We start from the raw sequence: 25,890 nt of genomic DNA on the forward strand, positions 1-25,890 counted from the left end.
CATAAACAACGTAGTCTGTGAACACTCAAAATGTGTGAAAGATTCATCCAGAGCTCAGCAAAAGAAACTGCTCTTTAGTCAATGCTTCTCCCCCATGTATGAGTTCTCTGATGTCCAATACAAGATGAACTCCTCCTGGAGCCTTGGTTTCACTGAAGTGAGAATCACAGGTCACCCGCCCAAGGAAACCAGGCTGCACAGTTCTGGGGCCTCTGAAATTACTTGTCTTATTCTCCTACAGCCAGCAGTGTGACAGACTCTTCTTTTCCAATACTGTGTGCTTGATCATGTTGTCTCACTAAGCAAAACATTAGTATATAATGACGGGGGGGTTACCTGAAAATGAATCCCAGGACATGGTCCCGTAATTGGTTTTAGAACATGTAAATGACACTGGAGTCTTTCTCCCTCGTGTTTCAGTATCTCAACTTCAGAAACCCTGTAAACATTCAGAGTGGTTTCTAGCAGGTCAACTTCTAACAGTAGTCCTAGTCAATGGGCAGTAATAAGCAGAGCAGTGGTTTTCAAGTGGGGTTAGAGGTGCGTCCATATGTCAGTGTTTGGCTTTAGATTGGAACGTTTAGTGGCATTGGATTCAGATTTTGGGTTGTCCCATTAGATCTATGGGATCCAACATGAAAGCTGGAGCTAGACTCCAAGTGTTTAGGAATTGAAACCTGGGAATTTGATGTTAACTGGATCTAAGATGTGTTACCAGCGACAGAAGTTTCCCGATAATTGTCCTTTTGTTGCTGTTGCTTTTAAAGCATGGGTATTTCAAGGTCTAGTGGTCATTCTGTGGCATGCACGCAAATGGCCTAGAAGGAAAGTCTTTATTATAACCTTATGACTATAATACAGCAAAAGCCTAAAATGTGTTTTCTAATCCCAGGACAGGACCAACCTAAGTTACCTTTCTGCAGGACCTAATCAAATTCATCAGCTGCTCCTCTGCTCTAAATAAGCCGTGATCTACTTCCGAGCTGTGAGGTAACCTGTTGCTTGCTTTGATTTTTAGTTCTCCCTGGCCTGCAGCTCAATATCAAAAACACCAAATAAGCCTCATCTAAAAGGGCCATACTTTTTACATGTGTCCCAGGGTTTAATTTCTGTTCCCACAGAAATCCACCAGTAAAACTCCTTCTCAAATAAACAGAAGCATAAGCAGACCCAAGAAATACCTCTCACGCCTCCACCCAACTTGCTGACTTAGCTTTCCATGCCACAATTTTAAACAACTTATAAACTCCATTGACTTTCACAGACTTTGGACTGGCACCACTACAGAAATAAAAAATATCCATACACAGATTAATGTCTTTTGAAAAAAAAATATTTTTTTCTTAGATTGCACATTCAAAACTTGAGCTGCACACTGCATGGTATAGGAACAGTAGTTTGCCAATCCAATTACCACCACATAGGTGTGTTTTAATTAGTTCGGCTGTAGCCCCAAGGTGTCAAACTCAGTCAGCAGCACGAGATGGACCCCAGGTGTAATTACAGTCGGTGGCCAAGACACATCTGCTGGGCCGTAAAATGTTCTCAGTCCACACTGGAAATGCCCCATCAGAGGGAGGTTTGGACAAAGCCTTCAGGTAGATAGCAGTAGACCTTTAGGGAAAAACTGCTGTTCCAGTTAGAGACTGTGTCTGCTCATTTGTCCACCACATTTTGCCTTCTTTTCACTGTTTCCCAGCTCTCCCCATTTGCCCTCTGCTAAATGGATCGAGCAGTGAACTTCAACCACAGCGTGATGACGCGGGGAGCAAGAGCCCTCACATCCATGCTGGCAGGCTTTCTCTGCATCCCCAAAGGCTACAAACAAGGTGACATGTTGGCTATGCTGGACTCACTGCAGGTTTTATCCCAACTCTAGTGCTGCCAGGGAGCAAGGAAGTTTTGTGCAGGCTGGATTTGGGCCACTGGGCATCTCTTTTCTAGGTCTTTGCAGCTACGACAGCACACATGGACCACTGCGGTACAAACAACACGTGACGATGACTGTTTTTTATCAAGGACCTTGTCCGGTGTTACAGCAGGATTGGTTTCACTGTTCAAACTGATCGCTGTTTTGAGGACCAGGGTGAGGGGACAGACTCCTAGCTGGAAACAGTAACACAGCTGGAAACAGTAACACAGCTACCCATATTTTTAGATTTTCGTGTTAATTAGTGCTTTTCACCAATGGATATGTTTTACTTTAATAACCACTCAAATAAATAAATAAATAAATAAATAAATAAATAAATAAATAAATAGTACTTTGTGCTTTGTTAGCATCATTTGTCCGAAGTCTTTGAAGCGTTCTGCCAAGCTGAGTGTTACTATTTCCGGCAAGTCCCAGCAATCCCAAGAGCCTGACTCTGCTTCCCTTTATATCAATAGGAGCAAGCCCAGCCCCTGAGGACTTGCCTGGCGTTACACAGTGAGCCAATGATTGACAGAGCAAACATCATTCAGGTGCCCTACTTCCTACTTTCATGCTGCCTGCCCTCAACAGCACCAATTGTACCGTGATTCAAAGAAGAGCAAGTTCCATCAAAATCAAAGAAAATCCCTACTCGCTTAATTTTCAACACTGTTTGTACAATGTCTCCAAGCCTTGCAGGGTACCAGGTTGTGCTTGGTCTACTGTTGTTGCTGCTGTTCACTTAACACCTTCCTTAGAGAGGTTTTTTTACCCGCTGTCACCTCCGAGGAAACTCTGGTAAGTAATCTATGCGTGCAGGACTGCATGCCTGTGCCATATGTCAACCTTCTTCTGGTTTTCTCTTCCGCTGTGTTTTTTGTCAGAGACATCCGCAAGGAAGCAAGATCCAGGCTGTTCTTGCTGCTTCTCCTCCACGTTCCAGGTCTGATGCCATCCAGGCATCATGGGTGGTGGAATAGAGAGCTGGGCGCTGCCCAGAGCCAGAAAAAAACCAGCAGAAAGTGCCTGGTTTGGATGCGTGCTCATAACTGCAACCCAGCAGAGAGTAAACATGGAAACCTGGAGCAGAACACTGTCTGTCTTGAATGCTGTACATGGGGCATAGGTAGGCTTTTCACATTTCCAGTGCATTAACGGCAGAAGGACTCAGTTACCTCTAAATGGTACCGAGTTAGTTATAAAAAAGCCATGATCCTCATCTAAGAGAATCTGTCATGTACCTTATTTTGTGCATCTACTCTTTTTTATGCCCTCTATAAGAATACAACTGTTAGCACCAGTGGACAGACAAATGCTGCCCTGCTCAGTAGACGATGATAAGAGCTGGGTGAATGTCTCATTGCAAGCAACTCACAGAACCATTAGGTTGGAGAGGACCTACGGAGCACACCTGGTCCAACCTCCTGCTCAAGGCAGGCCAAATTGGATAAGGTTGCCAAGGGTCTCCTCAAGTTTTGAGAACTCTCAAGGGTGGCAATTTCTCCATGCAATCTGTTTGCAGATTTCCATTTACAAATGGATCCGCATGTTTGCCACAAAGGCCAGTTTCCACAGGTTCATTCATGTATCTTAATGAACAAGTGGGTTGTGTATCTTAATGAACAAGTGGGTTGCGTGGGTGCCTGTCAGTTTGTAGATCGCCCACAAACTTCTCTCCTCTCTCCCCCTCCGAGAGAAAATAATAAATTGTACAAATGTTTGCAAGAGAAACTTGGAAAGGAGAAGGAGGGGTGAGGATAAAACCAGGCAGGGCAACAGTTGCAAATGGCAAAAGTGAAATTGTATTTGTGAGCACTTCTAACAGCTTCTGCCCAGCTCTGATCATAACGTCTACTTACATGGTGTTACGAAGTCTTGATCTGTGCTTTCTCTAGCTCGGCACCAGCAGCGGGTGAGGGGCACCGAGGGGCACACGGCGTTCTCTACTCCAGCCCTCCTCACCTTCGGCATGGGAGCGCAGTGGCTTTGAAAATGCAGTCCCGTAACTTAAACCAAGCCGCCTGTCACTCAAGCCAGAATCAGCTGGGGTGGTTATGGTTCTTACTCAGTAGGCTCTAGCAATCAGTAGTCTGTGTTGTCTGCATTTCCAACTGAGAAGAGTGCAGTTGTAATCAGCTCCAGTGTAGACAATCAATCGGTAACTCACAGGCTTCAAGCAGACTTCTTTTGCGGCCCTCTCTGAGAAGATGCGTGTGCTTGTGGGGTGGAGGACACAAAAACTCGCTTCCCCTCCATAAAGATGACTGAGGTCAGTCCTTAAAACACACCCAGAACAAAAACATATTTTAAACAGTATGTGAAATAGCTGCCACGTTTTTGTGCGGTACCCTGCTCCCCCAAAATAAGAAATTAGGGCGGTTGTCGGTTGTTGTTGCTTTTTAAATGTTAACGTGGAGGAGCTTTCTGATGCATCATGATGGACAACTAGTGATGTATCTCCACTCATCCATGACAAAGTCTTTCATTTCTTATTCAGGTGGGCATGCAGTTCTGCTTCCAAGGCCATCTTGTCAAAGGTGCGCATGTTCGTCTCCTCCCGTACCTTTTCCCGGACATGGAAGGATGCCCGAGCGACAGACCTGGCATTTTCCAAGACAGTCTTCTTCTCCTTGAAGATCTGCTCGCTCCTCTCCAGCTTCCTCTCTATAGAGAGGAGGATCTCCCTGCGCCGTAAGTCCTCGTACTGTTCCACCTTTTGCTTGTTCATCTTCTGCACTTTCTCCTTCTCCAGACGGCTCAAGACCACCTTGCGGGCTTTTTCTTGGACGACCTCTTCGGCCACCTGGGCAGCATGCTGGAGCTTTCTCTCCGTCTCCCTGGCCAGGGCCTCCAAGTGCTCCTTCTGCTCTCTTTCCTTCTTCTCTGCTGCCAGTTTGGCTCTCTGGATCTGCATGTCCTCCCGCCTGGCCTTCTCCCTCAGCACCTGGTTCCTCTTCTCCACTAGCTGCTCGTAGTTCTCCTGAGCCTTCGTCAAACTCATCTCCAGGGAGGCCTTCAGCATCTCCTTTTCTTCAGCCTCTTGCTTGGCCAGTTCCTTGAGCAAGGCCTCGTGCTTCAGCTTCTCCGCCTGGTTGAGCAGTTTCTTCTCCTTCTGCAGCTGCACCTCCTTCTTCAGCCTCTTCTGCGCGGCGGTGGACAGCTTCTCTTGCAGGAGCTGCTCCTCTCGCTCCCGGTGCTCCTTCTTGCCCTCCTCCTTCGCCTTCAGGTTGTGCTCCTGATGGAGCTTCTTCTGCTTGTCCTCCTGGACGGCCCTCTCCAGCCTCTCCCTCCGCAGCCGCTCCTGCTTCTCCGCTTGCTCCCGCCACCTCTCCTCGCACACCAGGCGCTGCCTCTGCTTCAGCAGGGCGGCTTCCTCCTGCTCCTGGCTCAGCCTCCCGCGACGCTTCTCCACCTGGCTCTCCCACATGCGCTGGCCCTGCAGGAGGGCCCTCTGCTTCTCCTTCTCCTCCTGCTCCTTCCGCCGCTCCGCCAGGCGCCGCTGGCTGTCCCACTGCAGGTGGGCGGCCTGCCGCTGCTCCCGCAGCAGGCTGGCCTCCTGGTGCTTGGCGATCATCAGCGCCGCGATCTTCTTGTCCCTCTCGGGCACCTCGGAGAGGCCCTTCCTCCTCCTCACCTCCCTGACGATCCTCTCCACCCTCTGCGCAGTCTGCGGCGAGTGGCTGAGGTCGCCCAGGCTGAAGCTGCGCCCCAGCAGGGAGCCGGCGGCCGCGGCGGCGCCGGCCGCCCCCCGGCCCCGGCCGCCCCCCTTGCCCCCGTGCTCCCGCAGGCTCTCCCCGCTGTAGGAGGACGAGGCCCCCGACTCGGAGGAGGTCTTGCCCCAGCTGCCCTCACGGCGCTTCTGCAGCGAGTCCAGGGAGTGGCTCTTGGCCTTGGCGCCCCCCGCCGCCCCGGCCTTCCCCCCGCCATGGGGCCGGGGCCCGCCGGCGGCGGAGGCGGCGGCGGCGGCGGCGGCCCGGGGGGCGGCGCGGGCGGCGGGCGAGGGCGGCAGGCTGCCGAGGGGCGCGAGGATCCGCCTCTTCTCCTCCCGGATAATCCTCTCCCGCTCGTCCCGGCACTGCTGCAGCTTGCGGCGGCGCTCCCGCTCGTAGGCCTCGTAGAGGCCGGCGGCCACCCGCATGGAGCGCCCGGGGGCCTCCCGCAGCAGTTCCCCCAGCGCCCGCGGCAGCAGCTCCACCGGCCGCACGGCGCAGCGGGCGCAGGCCTCCAGCGAGCGCGGGCTGGTCAGCACGTACCGGCTGCCCTCCGCCGCCGCGCAGTCGAAGTTGTACAGGTCCAGGTGCAGCAGCGGCGACTGCTCCCCGGGCCGGGCCGGCTCTCCCCCCGCCGCCGCCGCCGCTGCCCCCCCGGGCGCCGGGCAGGGCTGCGGGGGAGGCTCAGCCGGCGGCTCCACCATGGCTCGGCCTGCAAGGGAGAGAGCGGCGGCGGGTGAGCGGGGCGGTGGGCGCAGGGACCCCTTTTGTCTCCCCGGCAAGGCGCAAGGGCAGGGCGGGCAGGAGGAGCTGGAGAGGGGTGGTGGGGTCTGCCTGCCCCGGGGGGGGGGGGCTGTGTTTGGGGAGGGAGGGGGGCAAGTCGCCTGGGGTGGTGGTGGGGGGGGGCGGTGTTTGGCGGAGGGGGGTGCCTGTGGCGGGGAGATGCGTTTGGGCGGTCAGCGGGGGTGTTGGGAGTGTCTGCTCGGGCACGGGGGGCGGGGGAGTCTTTAGGGTGCGTGGGTTGCGCGTGGGGGCGTGTGGGGTGATGGGGGTGCGTGGGGTGCGTTCAGAGCCCCTGCGGCATGTTTGGGCCGTGGGCGCAGGCTTGCTTGGCAGTGAATGGGGGTGCGGGGGGCGCACGGCGTGGGTCTGGGCCAGAGGTGGGGGAGTTTGGGACGGGGGGTGGTCGGGCGACGGACGAGGACGCTTGCGGTGCACCGGGCTCGGCGGAGCGGCGGACGGGGGCGTCTGGGCTGTGAATGGGGATGGGGGTGCACGGGGGTGTCAGGCAGGGCTGCGTGCGGGACCGGGACCGGGACCGGGACCTCGACCTCCCCCCCCCCCCCCCCCCCCGGGCCGGTGCCCACGGCGCAGGACGGAGCCCCCCGCCGCACTCACCGGGCGGGCGCGGCGGGCAGCCCCGCGCTTTGTCTCGGTGCCGGCAGCCTCAGGGATCAGGCGGGCGGCGGCGGCGGCGGCGGCTCCTCCATGGCACCCGGGGCCCCGCGCGGCGCCCCCACCTCCGGGGCGGCGGCGGCGGCGGGCACGGCGGCCGCCCGCAGGCTGCGGCGCCCCGCGCTGCCCGCTGCAGGCCCCGCGCGGGGGGCGGGCGGAGGCGGGCGCGGGGGGAACCCGCCCCGCAGCCCCGCGGCGGGGCCGGGCCGGGCCGGGGGCAGCGCTGCTGCCGGGCGGGGGTCCCGCCCTCCTCCCCGCTGCGAGGGTCCGGGCCGGGCCGGGCGCTGCTGCGGCGGGAGCGGCGCCGGGGCTGGCTCGGGCGGGCGGCAGACGGCCGGCCCGCCAGGCGTGGGTCCTTCCCTGCGGGCGTCCTCCATCCCTGCGTGCGCATCCCTCCGTCCCTGCGTCCTGCCGGGCGCTTGCCCCTCTGCGCACCCATCCTTCCCCGCAGGGCTTCCCCAGGAGAGGCGCTTTCAGGGTCGCGCCCCCTGTTTTGCGCTGTGCCTGCACGCAAACGAGCCCGTCTGTATTGAGGGTTAATATAAACAAGGATAAAAGGGGTGTAAGAAGGAGGAGGGGATGCTAACCCAGTTTTACGGATGGCAAACGGAGCCACGGGGAGATGAAGGTGCCTGCCTCGGGCCACCTAGGGAATTCATGCCAGAGCTGGAAAAGAAAGGCGCAGCTCAAATTTCAGTTCAAAGCAGTTTCCAGCCGTGAAACCCTATTCCCTTTAGTGCTAACGCAAGCTATTACTTGCTGCAGGGATGTGTCAGGACTGACAAAGGGGGAACAAGAGTGATGTTATAGGCAATACAGCACACCTTTTCAGGTGCTCACTTTGAACATGCTGGTTGCAGTTACTTTGATAGATCCCCCGTTTCTGCAGGGATCCTGGGCTCAGCAGCCTCGGTGGGGTTGAGGAATGCCCTGCTCTAGAAATACCGTTTAGGAAAAAGGGGATCGTTGCTGGTTGCGGAGCTGCAGAGCATCTGTGCCACACAGTGGAGCCACTCTGACTTTGTCAGGCAGAGGACAGTAGTAGCAAATGCACCACTAGCCACTGTGTTACGACTTCAGTGCTTTTCAGCAATTTCTCGTTTAACCTCTACAGGCGCAGCTTAATCTGCTTCGCTTTAGTAAGGAAGGACATGGCACTCAGCAAAGGACTTCCAGGATGGCCTGGGACAAGGATACAGAGCAACGGAGGGACCCAAGAAAGGCCTCGGGAGTCCTTGGGAGAAAGCCGAGGAGCTGCAGGTTGGTTGTGGTTTCATATTGTACAGGCAGAGACTTCGAATCATGCTCATCCCTGTGCTGATGAATGCACACAGTAATGATGCATCTGCAGCGAGTGGGCAAACTCCACCAATAAACCATATTGACTAATCTGATCTCATTCATTCGTCATCATCATAGTCTGCAGGGGACGGTTATAAAGCTTGGTAATTAGTTATGTGAAAAATCCTCAGGCCAGGGAACAGCTCTGTGCTGTCTGAAGAGCCTAGCTCGCTGGCTGATGGGGCTAACCATTAATACTAGCTGCAGCGCCACAGCTGTCAAGCCATAGCTGTGTTCCCTCCTTGTGGAAAATATTAAGCTGGTAAGTGTATATGCCAGGTAAGGTGTGGGCTTCTTGGGGCTTTTGGCAGGTTGCTGTTTCAGCCTCCAGTGATGCTGTATTTGGGCCTTGATCTTTCGGGTTTCCTCGTGGATCTTTAGGAGTCCTATAAGTGGTCTCCCAAATGCCATTGGGAGGGGATTTATCGGGAAATTTTAGAAGCAGCTGGGTGTGACTTTAGGAGACATTAACACACACTATCCAAACATGGAGTCATACCCCTACCTCATCAAGACTAAAGGAGATTTGGGATGGGGCAGGAGGAGTTCTCTGGAGGAGTTGAAGAGGATCACTGCTAGTGAGTCGTTTTACCACACACAATTATAAAACCTAATGCCTAGAAATCTACGCACTCAGGCGGAGCAGTACTATAAGGTTACACTCCTGCTTTAATAAACATTTTCCTTCTTTGCATTGCTGTTAATGATAGCAAGAGATGCAGGGCAGTGGAAAATTGGGACTACAGATCGTGGGGGTGGAAATATTTGTATCATTTCAACAAATTCTTCTGTATGCTTTTCACCACACATGCATTAATTACTTTCTTCCCACCCAACTTTAAAACTGCCCGTACCTAGGTTTTTCCCTGCTCTCCTCGTGAGAGCTATTTTACAACCTACTAGAGCTCATTGGTAAAATGTTATTATTTACTTTCAGCTTTGGGTTTTCCTCTCTTTGTTTTATCTTCTCTAGTAAGTAATTTGCCCTCCCTCCTGCTTGGGTTTATGCCTTATGAATGTTTGTAAACTGTTTCTATATCCCCTCAGAGCCAGGGAAAACATACTGTCATTGCAAATCAATCCTCTGTAGTTGCACAATGAGCTATCGCCTTTCTTCTGACCTCCTCCCAGTGTGTCGGGCTCTCCCAGGAGCTGCTGCCCTGAACTGAGCAGCGGGCTCCTGCCCAGCACTTACGTCTGTGCTGCCTGGCACAGTCCTGGTGCTGGTGCGTTGCCTTCCTCCCCTCTAGCATCTCCTCATGTCCCCTTCTCTGATTTGCTAGCTCTCCTAAGGTTCGCTCAATACAGTTTGACTTTCTAGAACGGTTCCCCCCTCGGCCATGGGGAATGTTAGTTGGTGAATGATTTCCTCCTTGCTAAATAGCTTTTGTTTTGCATGTTGTATCCTGTCTCCATCTAGTTGCAATTTCTACTCTCTCATGCTGTGTTTACGCCATTGTTGCGAGGACCCTGACCTAGCTATTGTGTAGCTAGTCCAGCTCTCAGCCTACTCACTCCTGTTTAGACACCTCTTGGTTTTGCACCAGAATACTGCTGCTTCCTGAACCCTGGGGATAGGGGGAAGGTGACAGCCGTGGGGAGAGGAGAGTAAGGAGCCCTCTGACACAGTTTTTAGGCTACAGGCTGCTGGTATCTCCCAGGCACAGTGTCCTTCTCTTTCTGGCTGCTTATGGAGCACAGGCACCCGGTGCCTTCCCCGAGGGCAGGAGGATAAGTGCGTCCCTTCCCTGCCTGGAGGCAGCTCCTGCATCTCTCCCAGTCATAGCGAAGCCTCTCCAGCATAGCCTTCCTCTGTCAGCTGGACCATTTAAGTACTAGTTTAAAACTTTAATGAGGCACTCAGTCTAAGGTCTTACTGATCCCCATCCCCATGATAGCGTCGGTCCCTTCTCTCTAAACAGGCCCTTGCCACATGCTGTAATCCTTTGTTTACAGTCCTGCAGCCCCTCCACCCGAGTTATTTTGCAGCCTGCTCTGAGCTAATGCTGAACATAAAGTCCCGTGAGACTTCAAAGGCTGGGCTTGCCTGGTAGCCAAGGACTGAAACCCAGCATGCCACGATGTCAGTGTAACAACCTGATAAAAACCAAAGTCCTCCTCTGGGATATTTCAGCGTTGGCTCCTTTAATCCATTTCCCATGCTCTGCCTTTGGCTCTTGTCACTCCCTGCTTCTGCTCTGCCCACAGCCCTGGCACAGCATGCCTTTCTCTTCCTCCGTGGGTGGCAGGATGGGTGTTTGCTTTCCTCCTTCTGCTGCCACAAACAGCCTGCCAGGGAGATGCAGGCAAAGCCTCCCTCCTCCCCTGGGTTGTCGGCATTGTTCTGCAGCCCCCTGCCAGGCGCTTCCAGTGCAGTGAGCACGCAGCACCCTGAGCGACTTCAAAGTAGCTGCCCACAGCCAAAGCATCGTCCCCACTGCTCACGGCCCAGAGGCTTTGCTTAATGTTGTCATCTGTGGCTGGGCCTCAGCCCCTTCACGCGAGTCTCTAGGGATATGGAGCTTCTGGCTGGGGCAGATGTGCAGAGCAGGGCATGAGGAGGCAGCAGGAGATGGTGACATATGGTGAGGGGCAATGTAAGAGGGCTACTGCCAGAAGCAAAATGTTTGGCAGCCACTGGGGACAGACTTGCACTACAAATACTACACCCTTCACTCTAAAGCTAGAGTCTAAGGCCAGGATGTGAACTGTGTTGACGGTGAGTTGTTATTAGTGTTCATCTTGCTGGGTAGCACTATGGTGTGTGTTGTTTGCCATCTCACCAAAACCACTTGGTCCTCAGTAACGAAAAGGTTTTGTTGGTCCCTGGCTGAAAGGATCTCCAGACAATTGGCGCTCTCTGTATTAAGGACTGGCAGCAGTGTTGCTGCATGGATGCTTTCTTGGGGTCACGCTGAACAGCTCTCTACTTGGCTTTCTGCAAGTCTGGCACATCTGCAGTAGTCTCTTTTTGGGTAAACCTATGCAGTTACCAGGGCTGTCTGGAAAAAAATATGGTAGGCTGGCAGAGAAAATTTTGAAAATTAGCAAAAATAACCTTGTAACTGCATATTTCCATGGAAACAAGTATAGATGTGAGAGTAGATTTTACTTGCTTTTGGGGATATTCTGTTGTCAGTGGAGAAATTAGAATACTGGCATATTTTGGCCCAAACCAAATCCGAGATGCGGCAGCTGAACCTCATGCACTCAATTCTCCTGGTCAGGCTTGGCTTCTTATGGAGAGCTCATGGGTGGTGAGGGAGTTACAGAGCCCTTGCACATGGTGAATCATGGAGGATAGGTTGGGCCCCAGGGTTACAGAGTAAAGGTGAAGTAAACAAATACATGAATCACTGGGAAATTAGTATAAGGATGTCTTTGTTATATGAGAGGTCAGAGTACACCGTTGGAGTGATTTGTGCAGGACAAGAAATTACATCTCCATGAGCTACTATCCATATACAAACAGTGCAGTGACCCCGAATCATCTCTAATAAGCAAGTGCCATTGAGTGTAAACTCAACAGGAAGATTGCATGCTAACGCTGGTTACATTTTCAAGCTGAAGCTGAAATGCAATTATGTTCCATTCATTTACTTGAAAACTGTTGGTTTTGAGCAAATGATCAGTCTTGCATGCCGCTTCAGTTTCCAGGCTGCGCTATTTATTCTAGCACAGCCTGGAAATCACAAAGTGAAGCTATTGAAAACCAGTGGGAAATATGACATTGCTGGTGATGCTCTTCAGGGGAAATAAAATGCAAAGTGTAATCAGACAGAATAAACTGTTAGATTAAGACTGGAGATTTTAAATTATTTTAGGTTTAACTAATCTGAAGTGTTTATTAGGTGAATAGTAAGAGACCTTTTCTCTTCTTGTATGATTTCTACCTTGACCATGGCATGAATTTTATCGGTTAGGTATTTTTAGGAGAACTGCAAAAATCTCACATCACTCCTCCTTCCCCTATCAGAAGCCACAACAAAACATAGTTTTCCAGGGTATAGTATTTAATGTTCCGGTCTAAATATAAGCTACTTGTCCATTCCTAGATTGTACTTGGTCTTGCCTGATGGTGCTGTGCCAAGGAGCTTGTAGATGGAAGCGATTTGCTGTTTGCTTCTGCTCTCATTTGGGAGTGAAGTGCAGCAGGGAGCATGAGAGAGGGGTCAGGAGTTGGGAGCTGGATCCTTCCTCGCTTCGTTAGCCATACACCCGTGCTTACGGAGTGTAAAAGAGGTATATGGGGGCTCTGCACTCAGCCTGCATTGATGTACGTTACGGTCTGAGGAGAAAGGCAAAGACGTGTTAAGCCCACAATGCCTGCCTCCGAATTCAGAACTGAAAGACAAATATCACACTCGTGGAGGCAGAGCGATCACACATGGGCAGAGTCGCATCACGCACCCACATTAGGCCAGCGATGTGGTCACCCCGGGCTGAGTTGCCCCTGCTGTTTTAACACTGTTTAACAATAACCTGAGCTACTGAGTCTGCCTTGACTACAGCCAACCCCCTTATGAATAATTCTGCTTAATTACAGGAGAATGTCTGGAGCTGAAGCCTACTACTCATAATGATAGGATTACATTTAGATTCCTCAAAATTATACCTATATCTGTATGTTTAGACTTTGGAGGGGATAAACTCTATTATTCTTCTACAGCACGAGCTGGGATTCCTAATTCCTTAGGCATCAGAGAGCATCCGTCCTGAACCCCAGAGGCCGTACGAGTTCCAGTGCAGTTCAGATCCCATCATCTGAATCCCATGTCATCAAAACCTCCCTGGGAAGGGAAACTGTTCTACCTGAAGAGTGAGAGACTGCAACTGGAGACAGTGCCAAATAGATTTTTTCTTTTCTGTTGGGCTGATATCTGGGAATAAAGCCAGCTGGAAGACTGCTGGAAGGAAATCTTCCTAACTCTGATCATATTTGCAATCAGTTATTATGCCAGATGTTGCCTCAGAAAATATGAAAGTCAGCAGACAGTAGTTTTAATAGGCAGCTTTGCAACTTGAAAAGGGCTGAGGTTTTATATAAAAGAAAGAAAATGATGATTTACTGCTTCCTTGAGGTGTACAGTGTCACTGTATGTAGCCAAACAAACAATGCAAAATCATGTGGAAAGAACAGATGGGAATCCAAGAAGTTAACAAATGTCCTGTAACAAAAACCTACTGTGTAATAGAACGACTTTGACAGCTACCCTTCATTTTGAAGAAGGAAGTCAAGAGATGCCTGACTTTCTTAATTTAATTTTCGAAATTGACAAAGGAGAAGCCAAGAGTAAATTGGGCTGCTTTTCACAGGAGATCCTGGAACATGAAGTTCTGGTTGGAAAGAAAGAAGGGTTAAGGACTGTCATGGTTTAACCCCAGCCAGCAACTCAGCCCCACACAGCCACTCACTCACTCTCCCCCAGTGGGATGGGGGAGAGAATCAGAAGAGTAAAAGTGAGAAAACTCATGGGCTGAGATAAAGACAGTTTAATAGGTAAAGCAAAAGCCGTGCACGCAAGCAAAGCAAAACAAGGAATTCATTCACCACTTCCCATCGGCAGGCAGGCGTTCAGCCATCCCCAGGAAAGCAGGGCTCCATCACGTGTAACAGTTACTTGGGAAGACAAACGCCGTAACTCCGAACGTCCCCCCCTTCCTTCTTCGTCCCCCAGCTTTATATACTGATCATGATGACATATGGTCTGGAATATCCCTTTGGCCAGCTGGGGTCAGCTGTCCCAGCTGTGCCCCTTCCCAACTTCTTGTGCACCTGCTCGCTGGCAGAGCATGGGAAACTGAAAAATCCTTACCTTAGGATAAGCACTACTTAGCAACAACTAAAAACATCAGTGTGTTGTCAACATTGTTCTCATACTAAATCCAAAACACAACACTATACCAGCCGAAACCAGGACAAGGACAATGGGTGTTAGACAGGAACAGGTTCAGTTCTTTGCTTTGTCACTTTTTTACCTAAATAAATGCTATGAGTGGGTATCTTTGGGATCTGGGCCTCTCTCTTCCATCTGTGAAGAGGAATAATAGCACCTTCCCTAAGCAGTGCATAGCCAATGTGATAATGAAGCTGTATATTAAATATATTAGATACATTTGGCAACAGGAGGATCTCAAGATGGTTGGAAGGTAATTTAAATTAATCACCGGATTTTACAGTGAAGGAGATCTTGTCCTTCAGCCTCTTTGAAACGGAATCCCTCAGACAAGCAAGAGGGGGTCCCCCGTACCTCTTTATTGTAGCACAAACGCCACGATACAGGTACTGTATCATTGAACAGATACTAAAGGGGGCAGGATAGATATTTTCGCATAACAGTTTTGTAGAATTGGTACATCATATATATGTGTATATAGGTCAGATTCTGCAGTTTCTCTGCTTACACTAACAGTTTCACTGGACTCAGTAATTTGGGTTTTGTTGTACCTTTTTTTCCTCCAACTCTTAAGCTTTTTAGCACAGCATAGGGATGAGATTCGTGAGATGGTGCTGAACAAGCTGGTACAGGTCCACGGCGCTGTAGAACACCACGGTGAGATACCCGCGCGGGATGGCTGCTGTACAGCAGCGCTGTGCCTGGGCGAATCGTTCTGCTGGGATTTGGGTGCAATTCTCTTGGACATGGGGTAGGTGCTGACTGCAGGGCGGCTCTGAGCTCCCCATATGAAGCAAACGCTAAGAAGGCCAATATGATCTTCTGGTTTATTGGGCAAAGTGTCTCTGGTAGAGATGAGGGAGTACACCACCGGTTTGCGAGGTACTGAGGAGACCCTGTCCAGAATGCTGTGTGTTACTCCAGTGTTAGGAAATCCTGCAGGCAGGACCCTGGTGTTAAGAAAGATTAAATGGGAGTTTGAGACAGCAGGGCTAGTTAGGGTGATCAGCGAACCAGTAAGCTAGCCTTAGGACAGGACACTAAAAGCGCTTCGATCTTTGAGCCTGTAAAATGACATTTGAGGCAGGATGCGGCAGAGCTTTAAAAACACGCAAGGGACCAGGCAACTTGCTCAGCCAGTGCCTTTCATATATCCCGCATTTTGCTGTGCTAACCCAGGGGCATGTCACAGTCAACCTCAGAAATGCAGGCTCTGAAGAAACTGCTCCTGTGAAAACCAGGGTGGTTTGGTTGTTGACTTCAACATGAGCAAGACCTACAGGAAACTCCCTTTTCCTTGCTCTGAACATTTAGCCCTTAAGTGAAGTGGAATTAATACCATTGTGCTGTGTGGCTTGAATCTAGCACAACTGGAGCAGAAGTCAATTTGCTGTATTTGAAAGAAAATTAATTAAGGCCTCGTTTGTTTCCCTCAGAGAGAAAAGCTCTGGGTAGTTTCCAGGAGATGACTTTTTTTTTCCCTGAGCTTCTTTGGTACAGGCCTGTATGTACAGAACGAATGTTGTACAGCTTCAAGCTCCAAATCCCTATAAGCTCCAGGCTGCGAGCTGGGTCTTCTGGCTCCCACAATGGTGTGACAGCCTCAGCGGCTGTTCCACAACTGCGTGCTGCATTTCAAGTCACAGAAAGGAAAATTATCTCAGAGCAGTGAATATTGGCGGTAGTCCGAGAAGGGAAATGTCACGGCAGGGATGATGCTCTTAGCCTGGTTTAGACTCACCTGTCCTTCATCAGCAGGCTATGAACTGCGCAGAGAGAGGGCTAAAGGTAGAGACGAGGGGCTCGGCATCATCCCCTCTGCTTCCAGAGTGCCCCAGTGAGGTAGGAGGGTGGATGGTGTACCAAGATTTCTGCTTTACTGTTGTTTTTCCCATGTTGCTTCAATAGTCTTTTGGAGATGAGCTTTTCTATTTGCGTCCACTCTGAATATTAATAAAGGAGTAATGCCCTGCTAAACATGAAAAGTGTGCATGGGTTCCAGTGTATGATCCTGGGAGTGTAACCAAGGGCTGGCAGAACAGATGTGCGCAGAAGGAAGTGGGAGAAAACAAAGCAAAACAGGAGAGGTAAACTGTACAGGAGGCTAGTGGGCTGTGAGGATTTCAGGAGCACTTAAAAACTGATTTACTGCTGTACAAATCCCACTTCAAACAAGTTGCCCATGAGCAGGTCACATAGGTGTTATCAGCAAGAAGGCAAAGGAGCAAGAGTGTGCGTGGCTGTCATGTACACCCCAGTGGGAGATGGCGTTTGCTAGAATCATGCCTGGCACGCTGCCGGCTCCGAGGAACAAAAGGCAGCTCTGGTGTGATGCCAGCCACCTGCTTTCCCACCGGAATCTGGACATGGGGGGTTGATGGAAGCAGCCAAAGGTGAGTAGCTCTCCTGCATCTTAATAGTAAGAATTTCAGAGCTGTCTCACTAAGGAGAAAAGGTTTGTGAGGGAGCCCTCGGAAGCCACAAAGTCTTTGGTGACTGAGCTGGGTGCTGAAGGGTCTCTGTAGCAGCTTGTTCTTGGAGTGGAGCTGTCTCAGTCTTTTGGCTGGCTGGCTGGGCAGCTCTGCGGAGGAAGGAGCGAATGGCATGGAGCAGGTACAGCACTCCCTCCTTGTCTGCAGGAGCACATAGCACTGGGGAGGAGGACATCGCACAGGATGGTAATGTTACCAGGGCTCATGGGCAAGGATGGGTTGTGTCACAGCCTGAGGTAACATTATCTCTTAGGCTATTTTTTTCTCCTCTGATAGCGCTTGGACTGTCATGAGACTTTTTCCAGCTGAGCACTACCATCAGGAATCATGTTTTATCTGTGGCTTCTCTCTCAGAAGTGAAATTAACTTGAAATGGGGGTCATGTTAGATATGTGGCACCTGGACAGACATCGATAACCTGAAGTCCATCACAGGATGGAAGCGATGGGCAGGTCTGTGCATGAGGGTGAAAGGTACCATCTGTTTTCACAAGGATGTGAAGGGCTTTCAGCAGTTTGAAGGAGAGGATAAGAATTTCATGGCTGGGATTAAAAAGGTGTTTCTTTTATCTGGATAATCCAGTGGCAGGTCTGGATCTGGAGGGCAGCAACCGTCCCTGGGGGGGACTATCAAGGCGTGCAGAACAGCCTGTGTTTGCTGCACTAGGAGAGATGCTTCGTATTGCTGTAAAACAGGGGTTCACCACCCGGCCTCCCCTGCCATCCCACTGCCGCAGGTTTGCCAAGGGGACCGGGGTGAAACGCGGTGTGGGGTGCCCCACGGCCCCCATGTATGGGCCGCCTTCTTCCCCCGGCCCCCTGCCAGCGAGTCGCAGCCTGACCGAATGCCTGCAGCCTGACCGAATGCCCGTCGGCATCTCTGCCAGGAAGGAGCGTCTTGATGGGCTAAGACTCATGTGATGATAGTAACACTCCTTCTGTGGAATAAAAGCGACATCCATAACCAGCAGATAAGAAATGAATTGTTTAATCAGGTGGGGCTGCACAAAATAAGCATGCTTTGACCCTCCGGTGAAGTTTGGCAGCTTTCATGCTTTAAAATTTCTGCTACCCAAAATTACATGTTTCAATGAATTTTTTCTTTGCATTTCTATTCAAGCAACCTGAAAGCCTTTGGACATCAGGAAAATTGTGCCAAAACACCTGTGCTGAGACCGTACGCTTTTCACCTGGGAGAGAGGCGTGCTGGTGGTGGCAGCTCCCCATCTTCCTATATTGACACAGGTGTAATAAAGGGAAAATATTTCACCTCCCTGTTCAGAACCTAGAGCCTGAAAAGAATGGAACCAGTAGGTCACAAGCACTGGGCTGTGAAGAGGGAAGTACCTATTTTAGGGGCAGTTGGTGGGATTTACTTCCTCTGAAGCATCGGCTGTTGGCTAACGCTGGAAACAGAATATTGGATTAGACGAATCGGTGGTCTGATGCAGTATGGTAAATCTGATGTAAAAGGCATTAGTTAATGTCTGTGCAATACTTTGGACATATAAGATAGTCTGTAAATGCTGATTTCTGTGATTCCACGATAAGCAAAAAACCAAGCACAGTCACATTAGTGTATCTGAGGTCCCAAAGGAAGAGCATTGTATTTTTTATTACGGCTTGATACAGTTATAAAAAGAAATCTGTATGAATGAGAATTAAGGAAACAAAGCATAGCACAGAAATTAAAAAGTACTTGCTAAATATTTAAAAACTTTAACTGGTTGAACCCCAAAATATGAACCAGTCCCCAGTGAGAGGCCATTTTAGTGAGGATTTGCCAGGAGTTGCACCTTTCTGTGTACATTAATGCCATGCGTAGAGGGAGCAGCGTGGCTGCCTCCTCAGAGCTCTTTTCTTTCAGAGGTGCGTGGGTTTCCGAACTTTTCCTCCAGGTCCAGGAGAGCCGCACCAACAGGCCAAACCAGAGCAAAATGCAAAGGTGGAAGGGACAGAGTGAAAATACTGGCCTGCGCCCAAGATTTCACAAAAAGAGCAGCTGTGTGAATCGGCAGGTTTGTGTGCAGCTCTAGCTCCCAGTCTCTTCCTTCCTGCCTTCAGGCATGTTTTCTGGGTGACCATGTCGTTTTTTCCTGCTTTTTGGTTTTGAAGTGCTTACAAGGGGAGTATTTATAGCGAATGTTTTGTCACGTACCGTGTTCATCTCCTATACCCGATCAAGTGATGGTAAGCCATTTCTATAGCCTATTTTGGGCTTTTACTATGAACGATCGCTGTGATATTGCAGAAAAATAGGAAAAGTAAACTTCCCTCCACTTTCCAGTACAGCTACGTATGCTTCCCCCATAAAAGAGGCAGAACACCTCACTCTCCATAGTAAGATAAGAATAATGTAGCAGATCTATAGAAGGTAAGTGTTAATTCAAGGAAGACAAAGGGACGCAAAGAAAGAGATCCTTCTTGATTCCCTGCGCGCACTGTTGGATACAGAAGTGAAGCGTTGTCTTGGGAGAGGCCGTAAATAGCAGACGAAGGGAGAGGAGGCGGCAAGAAGGAGCAGAACTTCCCTCACGCCTGCGCGCACCGAAGCCCCGTGAGCGCTCTCTCCTCCGCCAGCAGCCGCTCAGCCTTGGACCTTCCAGCCAACAACCTGTCCCTGCGCTGCAGGACGGAGCCAGGCATGGCTTGTGTTTCCACAGGCCTGCCACACCAGCAGGGTCAGGCTGCGAGGGGAGACAGGGCAAGGGACGGGTCTGTGGTATATTCACAGCGACTTGCCCATGGCTGAGCCTCTCCCCTGCCCAAGTTCTGGTAGGATTCACGGCCACAGCAAAGGCAACGGGCATCTCGCTGTGAGATGAACCCCTCGACCTGGGAATAAAGGGTCGAAAACGCAAGGAAACGGCTCGGATTTCGCAGCAGCGTTCTCCCCTGCTGCTGCGGAGCCGCTCCTGCTGCGGGAGAAGAGCAGCAGAAGGCGGGAGAAGGCTCCAGCTCCGTTCACCGCCGTAGCTCCCAGGTGCTGGGCCGAGATCGAGCGCCACGTGTCCGTGCAGCGGGGAGGGAAGGGGAGGGGGTTCGCAGCGTTCCCCCAGGCCTCCAGCAACCGCGCCTGCCGGTCGCGGTGGGGCTCCCACTGCTTTGCTGCGGCTCGTAAGTCGGAAGCGGCAGCTGCCGGTTAGCGGGGCCCTTCCCTTTCCCCTTTTTCCCTTTCCCCTTCTTCCCCTTCCTTCCCCCGCCGCCGCTGCAGCCGCTCGCAGCGGCCGCGAGGGCGGCGGCGCACCGCGGCGCCCCCCACCGGCCGCGCCGCGCCACCGTCGGCGGCGGCGGCGCGGCGCGGCCCCTTTAAGGCCCGCCCCGCCCCGCGTGCCCCAGCCGGCGGGGCGGGGCGGGGCCTGGCGGGCGGCGGCGGCGGCCGGGGCGTTGCGCGGGCGAGACGCCGGGGCGGCCGGGGCGCGCGGCCGCCGACCTTCAGCCCCCACCGCTGCGGCACCGCCGCCCCGCCGCCCCTCCGCCGCGCACCGCGCTCGCCCGCCCGCCCGCCCGGAACCGGCGCCCGGCCTCGCCCCGCGACCCGCCCGCCGAGAGCCGCCCGGTGAGCCGCCGCGGGGGAGGGCGCGCAGACCCGCTCCGGGGGTTGCGCCGCTGAGGGGCCGGCCGGCGCGCGGGGCGGGGGCAGCGGCCTGGCTCCGGCGGGGCGCGGGGCCGGGAGCCGGGCCTGCCGCCGCCCGGCTGTGCGGAGGAGCGTGCCGCCTACCTGGACGGGAGCGGGTGTTTCGGCGGGGACGGGCGCCGGCCGAGGCGGAAGGTCTCGGCGGCGCTTCCCCGGGCGCGGGGCGGAGCGGCCCCGGCGGGGAGAGAGAGGGAGAGAGCCGCCCGGCCGCCGGCCCCGGCCCGCCCGGCCAAGGGACGGCGGTGGCTTTCCCTGGGGCTGCGGGGAGGGGGGCAGCCCCTTCCCCGCCCGGGAGGCCGGCGCTGGGCTTTCCAGCCGGGTCCGTTACATAACGTCACCTGCGGTACCTGCGTCTCCCCCGTGTCACAGCGGTTGCGTGGTCGGCAGCGACGGGAGAGAGGGATTTTTCTCCCGGGTCTGCGATCTGGAGAGCGTGCGTTTAGGCTTGCGGAGCCTCTTGGTGTGGGGTGAGCCTCTGGGGTTTAACCCCCCTCTCCCCCCCCCCCCCCCCCCCCCGAGGGTGACAGCCGAGGGGTGTTCGTTGCTCCCTCCTGCTGTTCCTCTCGCAGGGCTCGTGGGTGCGCGGGGAGGCACGGAGGAAAAGTGGTGTCTGAGAGGAAGGCGTTCGTGGAGGCACCGCTGCTGATGATTTAACGTGAGAAACTTTGCGTTCACGAGGGCTTCGTCTCTGCTTTCTTACTTACGGTGCCTTAACAGTGCCTAGAGGTCAGAGCTTCCCTCGCAGCTGCCTTCACACGTGTGCAGGGCTTAGGCTGAACCTGGACGTGTGCGTAACAAATCTATCGTAAATCCCCTGGAGGACCTGGAGCTCAAAAATAGCCACGCTGGGCTTTTGAGAACTGAAAAGCAATAGCTGTTTTAAGTATCCCTGAAATTGAGGAAAAGATGAAAAAATACCATAATAAATAGTTCTTATTTCTCATATGTTTACTTAGTGGAATCAGTGACGCATCTTTTCATTTTCATAGTGTTCTTTTAAACAGATTAATGCAAATACAGTAGTTTCAAGTGGGCTTATTCTCGAGGAGGCTGCGTTACTGTTGGGAATGGGCTTGGTCTCAGTGTAGTTACAGTAACACAGATTTTGTTGGGTGGAAGGAGGTGAGAGGAAGTAAACATATAAATTAAAAATATCCTGAAGTCGCCTTCACAATGGTCGAGAGCTAAACTGAGCTGATGGGCAGAGAGGATTCTGCACTTGTCTGGTTGCGCTTCCTAGTGGCTTTTTGTGCGTGTTCCCATAAATGCTATTATGTAATGGTGCTTCTCTTGGCAGGAGTCTATTGTCACCGTAATTCCTGAGGTTTCTGGAGCAATGCAGCTTGTTCGGGAGAGTCGCGGTCAGAACAACGGGAAGAAAAGTTTTTAAGAGGAGGTTTTAACCTCTTTAATTTTTCATGCGGTAGGACTAAGCTCAAGACATCTGGATCTCTTCCAGAGTATCTTTACCGTCCTCTGTTTGTTGTTCAGCTTGTCTTTCTCTTCTCCTAGGCTGCGCTATAGATATCAGGCACCAGCTTGCCACTTGCATCCTGCGTCAGAGCTAGGAAGACATTGCCTTTCTCCTTTAATAATAACAATTTTTATACTTCTCTTTTTTTTGTGGTGTGTGTTTTTTTTCTTTTCCCCTCTGAGCAGAAGCAGAAGTGATATAGTTATTTTCAGAGCACTTAACTGTTGCCTAGAAAAAAAATACTTGAGATAATGGGGAAAGGGGACTCTCCCCAGTCTGCATCTCTAGTTAGAACTTGTCCGTATACATCAAAGGGAGGCAAAATGCCTAAGCAGAGAGAATTTGCATATTAAATGCCAGTGCTCTAAGGATCAGTGCTTTTGTCTGCAGTTTATCCTTGATTTCATTCACCACTGCCTCCTCTTCAGGTGTCTGTCATAAGTCTCTTTGCAAGTCTGCCTCCTTTTCTTCTTTTTGTGCAATGCTTATTTTTGGGGGGTATATTTCTATGCAGAGAGAATAATTCTTTCCAGTATTGTATTGTAATCTGGTGGCCAGTTGTGGCACTGGCAGTTTTACAGATCACGCTTCTGTCTTTTTATGACTTGCATGTTGTTTCTGGTGGTGATTCTGTAAGCAAAACTTGGAGAAGAAAATAACTTTTTTTTTTCTTGGTTGGAGTTTCATTGCCCCTCTTAAATTGGCTCATCCTGTTATATAAATGAGTGTTTTATGGACCACTAGAGAAGAGAGTACTGTCTGAAAGTAGGAAGGTATGTTTCTTTAAGGGGCCACTGGGGTGGAGGAAATGTGCCTGAAAGACCTGCAGCCTAATCTAAGTAGCTTTTAAAATCGAAGATGATTGTTATCACTTTATGGTGTTGCACCTCATTGTAGAGCAGAGTAGCACATGACAAGGGAGCCATAACCTCCTCTTAGACAAGTTCTACTTTACAGGGGTTCAGACTTCAAAGGAGTTTTTTAATACGCAGATGCTTTAGTGAAGTCCGGGTCTGGGAAAGTACTGATCTGGAGGCTGAAATTTCCCAACCACAGTGTTACTGTAGCAGAGACTTTGGTTCTGTCACCTTCTCTCCGCTTGTCATGCAAATTGACCAGCTGTGGTCTTTGAGGAGGGCCCTGTGTCCTTGAGTTGTTCAGTGCAGGGCGTTTCTGCTGAAACAGTTTCCAGACAGTTATCAGCAGAGTTTATATTTAGTGCAGCATGTGAAGGTGGACTGAAATGGCTGCTTGAGCTCATGAGCTGCCTGGGGAGTCAGCGAGCAATGGTTACTGAAGTCACTAAATGTGTGTGCTGCCTGTACATCAAGTGATCTTGATGGGATTAGTTGTGTCCTGTGATCGTGGTTGTTTTCGGCTGTTTTATTCCTGTCTGGAGAACTGTTTTAGCACTCAGTAAGAGCAGTCTGCAGTGGCCTCAACCTCAGCTCCTCAGCTGTGCAACCTCTTAGCTGCAGACTTGGGTTTCTGTGTCTGCGGCTGTTCCTGTTGCATCACTTCTGCTTTTTATCAGTGTACTTGCTCACACCACAGCCGTGTACTGCTATACCGCCCAAATATGTCCCTTGCCTGTTCTGCTTTTATGAGAAAACAGGTGTAAGCCGCTGGCCTCTGTCAGTCCAGGAAGGTTTGACGTTGCACCCAGAGTGCGTTAGGCCACTGCTGTCTTTTTTTGCCCTTTTGAAAGTTGCATCTCTTCTTGCTAACCTGAGATCCTCCCAGAGAAGCCCTTTGCCTGCTGATACCTGCATGAAAGGTCAGTAGCTTGGAAGCCTTGCTCCAGTGTTTCCCAGTCTGCGTCCTGTTGTGCGCTCTGCCTGGTACAAGGACTCCCTGCAGCTCCCCTGTCTTCTGAGCCACTTGTCGGCTCCTATAACCAGCTGATCCCAGCTGATCAGGCTTAGCTGGGAGATAGGCGATCTTTTGCTGGCAGGGCTGGGCCCTGCTTGCCTGAAAGACTGGGGCGTGGAGGGGGAGAAGGGGCAGGGATTGAATTCTGCTTTAGGAGTATGTAAAGGCGAAGGTGTTTCCTAGAACAGGAAAAGGGAAAACTTAACCCATACGTAGCAAAGATGTTTGCTCATAATGTGGTATTGGTTACAGTAGATTTCTCTTGCCAGAAATACAGTAGTTTGTATGTTTATCTAGTTGTTATGACAAGTGTCATGTCTTCAGAAATGCCATCGTACATGTTTAATCTCTGTTATGAAGCTATTCTGGGTACAAATGGAATTACTTCAGATGTAACGATTTAAGCCCCAGCACAGAGTAGTTGTTAGGGACAGGTAGATGACTGATGAAGCACTCTCTGTTTTTGCAAGTCCTTCTGTGTAATTCATCTGGCTTTGCTGTTCTGTAGTTACGCAGACTGTGTTTTCCTTGACTCTGCTAGCAGGCTTGTTTGAGCAGCTGCAAAAATTGATTTTAAGTTTAACCAGTGGAAATGCTTCCTATAAATTTCAGGAAGCGAGTTCTTGTATGTAGCAAGAAACGTTTTCACCCGCCATTCGTATGCTGTTTGTTTTGTTACTGCATAGTGGCAGCTAGTGCGCTCTCACAGGAGGCTTAGTGTTCTCACACGGCTTACTTTGTGATGCAGTCTGCGAACAGGGTATTTTCAGAGCCTAGTGATGCTAATAAGAGACCAGTGGAAGCCTGGCCTGTTGTTTGCTTGCTTATTTCTTTATTTTAAACTGATGATATTTGTGTGTGATAATTCAAGAGTTTATTGAGGAAGCTCATGCTGTCAAAAGAGCTGCAGGACCAGAAGTTAGAGGTATAAAACCACCACCTTTTTCCCACTGCTTCAGTTGTCCCCTTCCCCCAGCTTCTGGCTTTCTCTGCCTGGGTGTTGAACGGTGGGCAGGCTCCGAAAGGGGAGCATACACTGAGAACCTCTCCACAGCGCAGAGGGTTGATGTGTCTTGTGTTGCTCTGGTGGTTCCCGGAGGGGAACTGCTATCCTGGCAACCAGCCCACCCAGCAGTAAATTTGCTTCCTGGTATAAGTGAGTGTTAAGTGGAATGGGTTGGTCATCACCTCCGCAGCAGTAACCTTGTAGGCAAGGTAAAGTACAGCTTTTGGAGCTGGTAGAGCAGGGTAAAGGGAAACTGGCTTCTGGAAGCACTTTTATGTGGAGAATGAAACACTGCACTGTATTTATGCTATGGACTAGAATGACTTTCAGTCCAGCAGTGTAAACTCACTTGCCATAGGAATGACTTCCTTGTAGATGCTTGAACTTTGCTAGGCTGAAATGTGCACCATTTTAACCTCAGGCTTAGAGTGAACCAGTTTCAGTACTCCATGTCTCTGTCCGTAGCTTCCTTAGCTTACACTTTAAAAGCTCCAGAACCATTCTGAAAACTTTGAAACTGTTTACATTTTCCCTCAACTCATTTTCCTCCTGGTTTGTAATTAAATGTTGTGGTTTGCTGCTGTTCCTGGTTTTTCCCTGCATTGGCTTAATGGGGTTTTGTAATAAAATGAGTGGGAATTGAAAGAATCTCTGATTAAAACCAAATTTGCATCTTGTTTGAGAATGAAGATATATGTTATGTAGGAGTATTGGATCTCTTTCCGCAGGACTCTGAAGGGAGCATAAGTTTTAAGAAGGAAATCCTGTTGTTATGTCAGTCTTGTTTAAAAAAAAAACAAAACAGAACAAAAAAAAACCCCAAACCCAACAATACCCTCCCAACCCCAAACCCCCAATTTCTGTGAGCTTGAGAGTGATGTTCTTACACTGTATAAAAATATAAATCTTTCAATAGCTAAACTTGCAACTTGATTTTCAACAGTAGCTGTTAAAGGCAGCTTGCTTTGAAATGAGCTATAGTTTGTATGTGTAGTTTTAAATATATGGATTAGTGAAATGCTTGAATATCTCTGGCCTATTTAAGATGGTTTGGTGGTTTTATTTTGTTGTTTTTTTTTTCTTCTTGGTAAATAA

The 25,890-nt window shown here is 50.9% G+C and overlaps 2 protein-coding genes and 1 long non-coding RNA gene across 5 annotated transcripts in view; 2 read left to right on the forward strand and 1 right to left on the reverse strand.

Moving 5' to 3' along the window:
* Nucleotides 1-1,078: 1,078 nt before the first annotated feature.
* CCDC177 (coiled-coil domain containing 177) lies at nt 1,079-7,155 on the reverse strand. 2 transcript variants are annotated; one of them, XM_030034428.1, is made up of 2 exons: nt 7,034-7,155; nt 1,079-6,334 (listed from the first exon to the last, which is right to left on the reverse strand). In XM_030034428.1, exon 2 carries the CDS (start codon nt 6,324-6,326, stop codon nt 4,395-4,397), a length of 1,932 nt encoding a protein of 643 aa, XP_029890288.1. In that variant the 5' UTR covers nt 6,327-6,334; nt 7,034-7,155; the 3' UTR covers nt 1,079-4,394. The 2 variants fall into 2 exon arrangements, with proteins under 2 accessions (XP_029890288.1, XP_029890278.1); XM_030034418.1 differs by having other exon boundaries at nt 7,021-7,153.
* Nucleotides 6,242-13,345, forward strand: LOC115349787. The gene is made up of 3 exons (XR_003926233.1): nt 6,242-6,358; nt 8,192-8,680; nt 13,088-13,345. It is a non-coding gene; the product is annotated as an uncharacterized LOC115349787 (long non-coding RNA).
* A 6,960-nt stretch (nt 13,346-20,305) lies between these two features.
* The window catches only part of SUSD6 (sushi domain containing 6), an 88,649-nt gene continuing 83,064 nt past the window's right edge, over nt 20,306-25,890 (forward strand). The window contains exon 1 of one of the 2 annotated variants that reach the window (XM_030034437.2): nt 20,306-20,365. The gene's annotated coding sequence lies outside the window, so the exon portion shown is untranslated. Of the gene's footprint in view, nt 20,366-22,092; nt 23,695-25,890 lie in introns of those variants that run through there. The other variant, XM_030034447.2, reaches the window with a different exon arrangement.

The sequence above is a fragment of the Aquila chrysaetos genome, chromosome 2, assembly GCF_900496995.4.
Source record: "Aquila chrysaetos chrysaetos chromosome 2, bAquChr1.4, whole genome shotgun sequence".
NCBI classification, from domain to species: Eukaryota; Metazoa; Chordata; class Aves; order Accipitriformes; family Accipitridae; genus Aquila; species Aquila chrysaetos.